This window comes from Ursus arctos, unplaced genomic scaffold (assembly GCF_023065955.2).
Source record: "Ursus arctos isolate Adak ecotype North America unplaced genomic scaffold, UrsArc2.0 scaffold_5, whole genome shotgun sequence".
Taxonomy (NCBI): domain Eukaryota; kingdom Metazoa; phylum Chordata; class Mammalia; order Carnivora; family Ursidae; genus Ursus; species Ursus arctos.
In genome coordinates this window covers 11167993-11171074 of record NW_026623067.1, presented here as the reverse complement: position 1 = coordinate 11171074, position 3082 = coordinate 11167993, and the positions used below count along the sequence as shown (strand labels likewise).

Sequence of the window (3082 nt, the reverse complement as noted above, 5' to 3'; positions counted from 1 at the left end):
CATGAGCTCATCATCAGTTTTACGAGAAACAGGAGAACATCTTGTGTGGTTAGTTCCATCAGTTCTTATTTGGGGCCTTGGAGTTAGGAGAAGGGTGTGTGTAAGAGCCTTTCCCAACCACCATTTGCTCACACATTGTGCTGAGAATTAGATCTTTGCATGCTTCTTGGGTCTGGCCCATCTGTGCCGAGATTCACAGGGTGGAGCAGAAGGTGAATCCTAGTGAGCTGAACGGGGTTGGGAAGTGCTGAAGGGGGTGAGGGAAGACCTGACAGATGAGAGACTAAACATGACCAGGAAGTGGGAGAAGTTCATCTAACTTCAGGCTTCAGCCTACAGATCAGACTGGACGCAGAGGTACCTCCTTGCTGTCAAGAGACAAAAGTTTTTGGGATCAGAGACCAGACAGGTGGTAATGTACTTTTCTTGGGCAAAATTGTATCATCGTTTATCCATTCTCTAGTCTCTGGACTAGTCCACTTTATTCTCCAAGTAGCAGAGTGGGGGTGGTTTAGATATGTTCTGAGAGGCATCATGACATTCTCATGATGAATTTAGCATCAACATTTATTTCTGTTGTGGTACCTGCATTGGGGAAACTTCATTAAAATCTAAATTTAAAAAAATGAATAAAAATAATTAAATAAAATCAAAATCTCCTTCTAATCCAGAAAACCCCTCCACAAACACACAAGAAGAAACAGTTTCATTTGTTTGTTTGTTTGTTTAAAAGATTTTATATATTCATTTGACAGAGAGTAATAGCAAAAGCACAAGTCGAGTGGAGAGGCAGAGGGACAGGGAGACACAGACTCCCCATGATAAGCAGGGAACCTGATGCAGAGCTTCATCCCAGGACCCTGAGATCATGACCTGCGCCAAAGGCAGATGCTCAACTGACTGAGCCACCCAGGCATCCAACACTTTTATTTTTGAACAAGCTTTAAACCAGAGGGTGATGGAAGTCACAGGTAGTCAGCTGAGAGACTGCACAACAGAAGAATCTCACTCGTTTATATTCAGGCAGTGACAACCCATTACATATATGCTTTCGAGATAAACAAGAACTAGTCTTCACGTTAGGAGGACTGGACAGTACCATTTGTCACACTCAGTTCATTCACCAGGTAATGGGGTGGTAATATGTGTTAGTTAATTGGATGTATCCAAAGGGGGAAAAACTTCTCACAGTTTATGACAAGAGATAGTTTTGCCACTTAGGGCAAGGTGCCTGCTGATGTTAGGGTCCTTCTCTGCCACACAGCCTGGGAGATAAGGGCGCTACCTTCCTTGATGATTCCATTTCAAGGAGATGGATCCTAGGTCCTTGAGAAAGACGTTCTGGGCCAAAAAGCAGGGAAGAAGCTTACTTAGCTTTTAAAAGCTTTAGACACCTAGGAGCAGTAAGGAGCTTATAATGATAAGTTTTCTAAAGCAAATGCTTTGAGAAAAGAGGGGAGACACTTCTCTTTTTTAAAATTTGCATTTGTCCTTACACCTCTCACCCCCTTTCTCTCCTCCTTTCTCTTTCTTGTCCCCCAATACTTCACCTCCCCTCTTAAATCTACATCGTACTTCGACAGCAATTTATCTGCCATTTACACCCCTTCTCTCTATCCTTTGCATTCTCTGGCTCCCTGGTGTTTTAGAGAAGTAAGGATCAAATCCTGCTGGTAACTTTCTGAGCGCAGCTGAGAAACAAAGGGGTTTTTACTGCAGGTGGAAAGGGTGGGGCCATGTCAGAGGGATGGGCTCTATCTTTTAGGAGAAACAGGATATGGGTATTTGGAGATGCTAGGTGAGTAGTTTCATTGGTTTTCTCTTTTGTTTGTTCTCAGGGTCTCAGCGATGGAGCTCTGGAACCACACCTCCCTATCAGGCTTCATCCTTTTGGGCCTGTTTGGCTACTCCACATATGATTTATTCCTTTTTTCCCTTGTCCTTCTGGCTTCTGCTGTGGCCCTACTTGGGAACAGCCTCTTCCTCCTGCTCATCCAGGCCAACAGGCACCTGCACACCCCAATGTACTTTTTCCTCAGCCAGCTCTCCATCATGGACCTGATCATGATGAGCTCAGTGGTGCCCAAGATGGCAGTCAATCTTTTGTCAGGAAGTAAGTCCATTTCTAGGGGTGCCTGTGCCACTCAGATCTTCCTAGTGGTCATGGTCACAGGAGCAGAGTGCTTCCTCTTGGCAGTCATGGCCTATGACCGGTATGCGGCAGTCTGCCACCCTCTGAGGTATCCTGTGCTCATGAACTGGAAGGCTTGCTCTCTCCTGACCATGGCATCCTGGATGGTTGGAGTGTCCGACAGTGTGATTGACGTGGGTGTGGTCTTCAGTTTCCCTTACTGCGGCTCTCTGGAGGTGGACCACTTCTTCTGTGAGGTCCCTGCCCTGCTGCGTCTCTCCTGTGCTGACACATCACTCTTTGAGGATCTCATCTATGCTTGCTGTGTGGTCATGCTGCTGTTGCCCCTTGTGGTCATAGTGGCTTCTTATACCCGGGTCCTCACAGCTGTCATTAGGATGCCCTCCACAGAGGGCAAACAGAAGGCTCTGACCACTTGCTCCTCCCACCTGGCTGTCGTGAGCCTCTACTATGGAGGAGCCATGTTTAGCTACATGCAGCGGGCCTCCAGTAGGACACCAGTGCGAGATCGAGCCACCTCCATCTTCTACACCATCCTCACTCCAATGCTCAACCCACTCATTTACAGCCTGAGGAACAGGGAGATAACAAGGGCCCTGAGGAAGATGTTGGACAGATGGGGAGTGCAGGCATGCCTGCCTTTCTGAAGTTTCCTGTCTTGGTCTGCCCCTTCCTCTGCAAGCTCAGGCTCTCTTGTGGCTCCTCTTCTTCCTCTGTACTCATTAGGCCTCTCTGGCTGGTTGGGGCAAGACTGTGAGCTGAGTTTTCAGAAAATCATTTGGATGGAAGATGTCAGGGTAACAGATGGTACATGATCAGTTACATAATGAATCTTTTCCCACATTGAGCCATCACTATTTCCATGGAATGAAGGCCCGTAGATGCATTAGTTCCATTCTCCCTACTTTATTCTGTGTTGCATGTTGAAAG

At 46.8% G+C, this 3082-nt stretch overlaps 1 protein-coding gene across 1 annotated transcript; it reads left to right on the top strand.

Annotated features, from left to right (window-relative positions):
- The first annotated feature begins 1848 nt into the window (after window positions 1-1848).
- Window positions 1849-2799, top strand: LOC113261462 (olfactory receptor 2M3-like). Its single transcript, XM_026507585.2, has one exon. The coding sequence runs from the start codon at window positions 1849-1851 to the stop codon at window positions 2797-2799; it is 951 nt and encodes a 316-aa protein (XP_026363370.1).
- The last annotated feature ends 283 nt before the right edge of the window (window positions 2800-3082 follow it).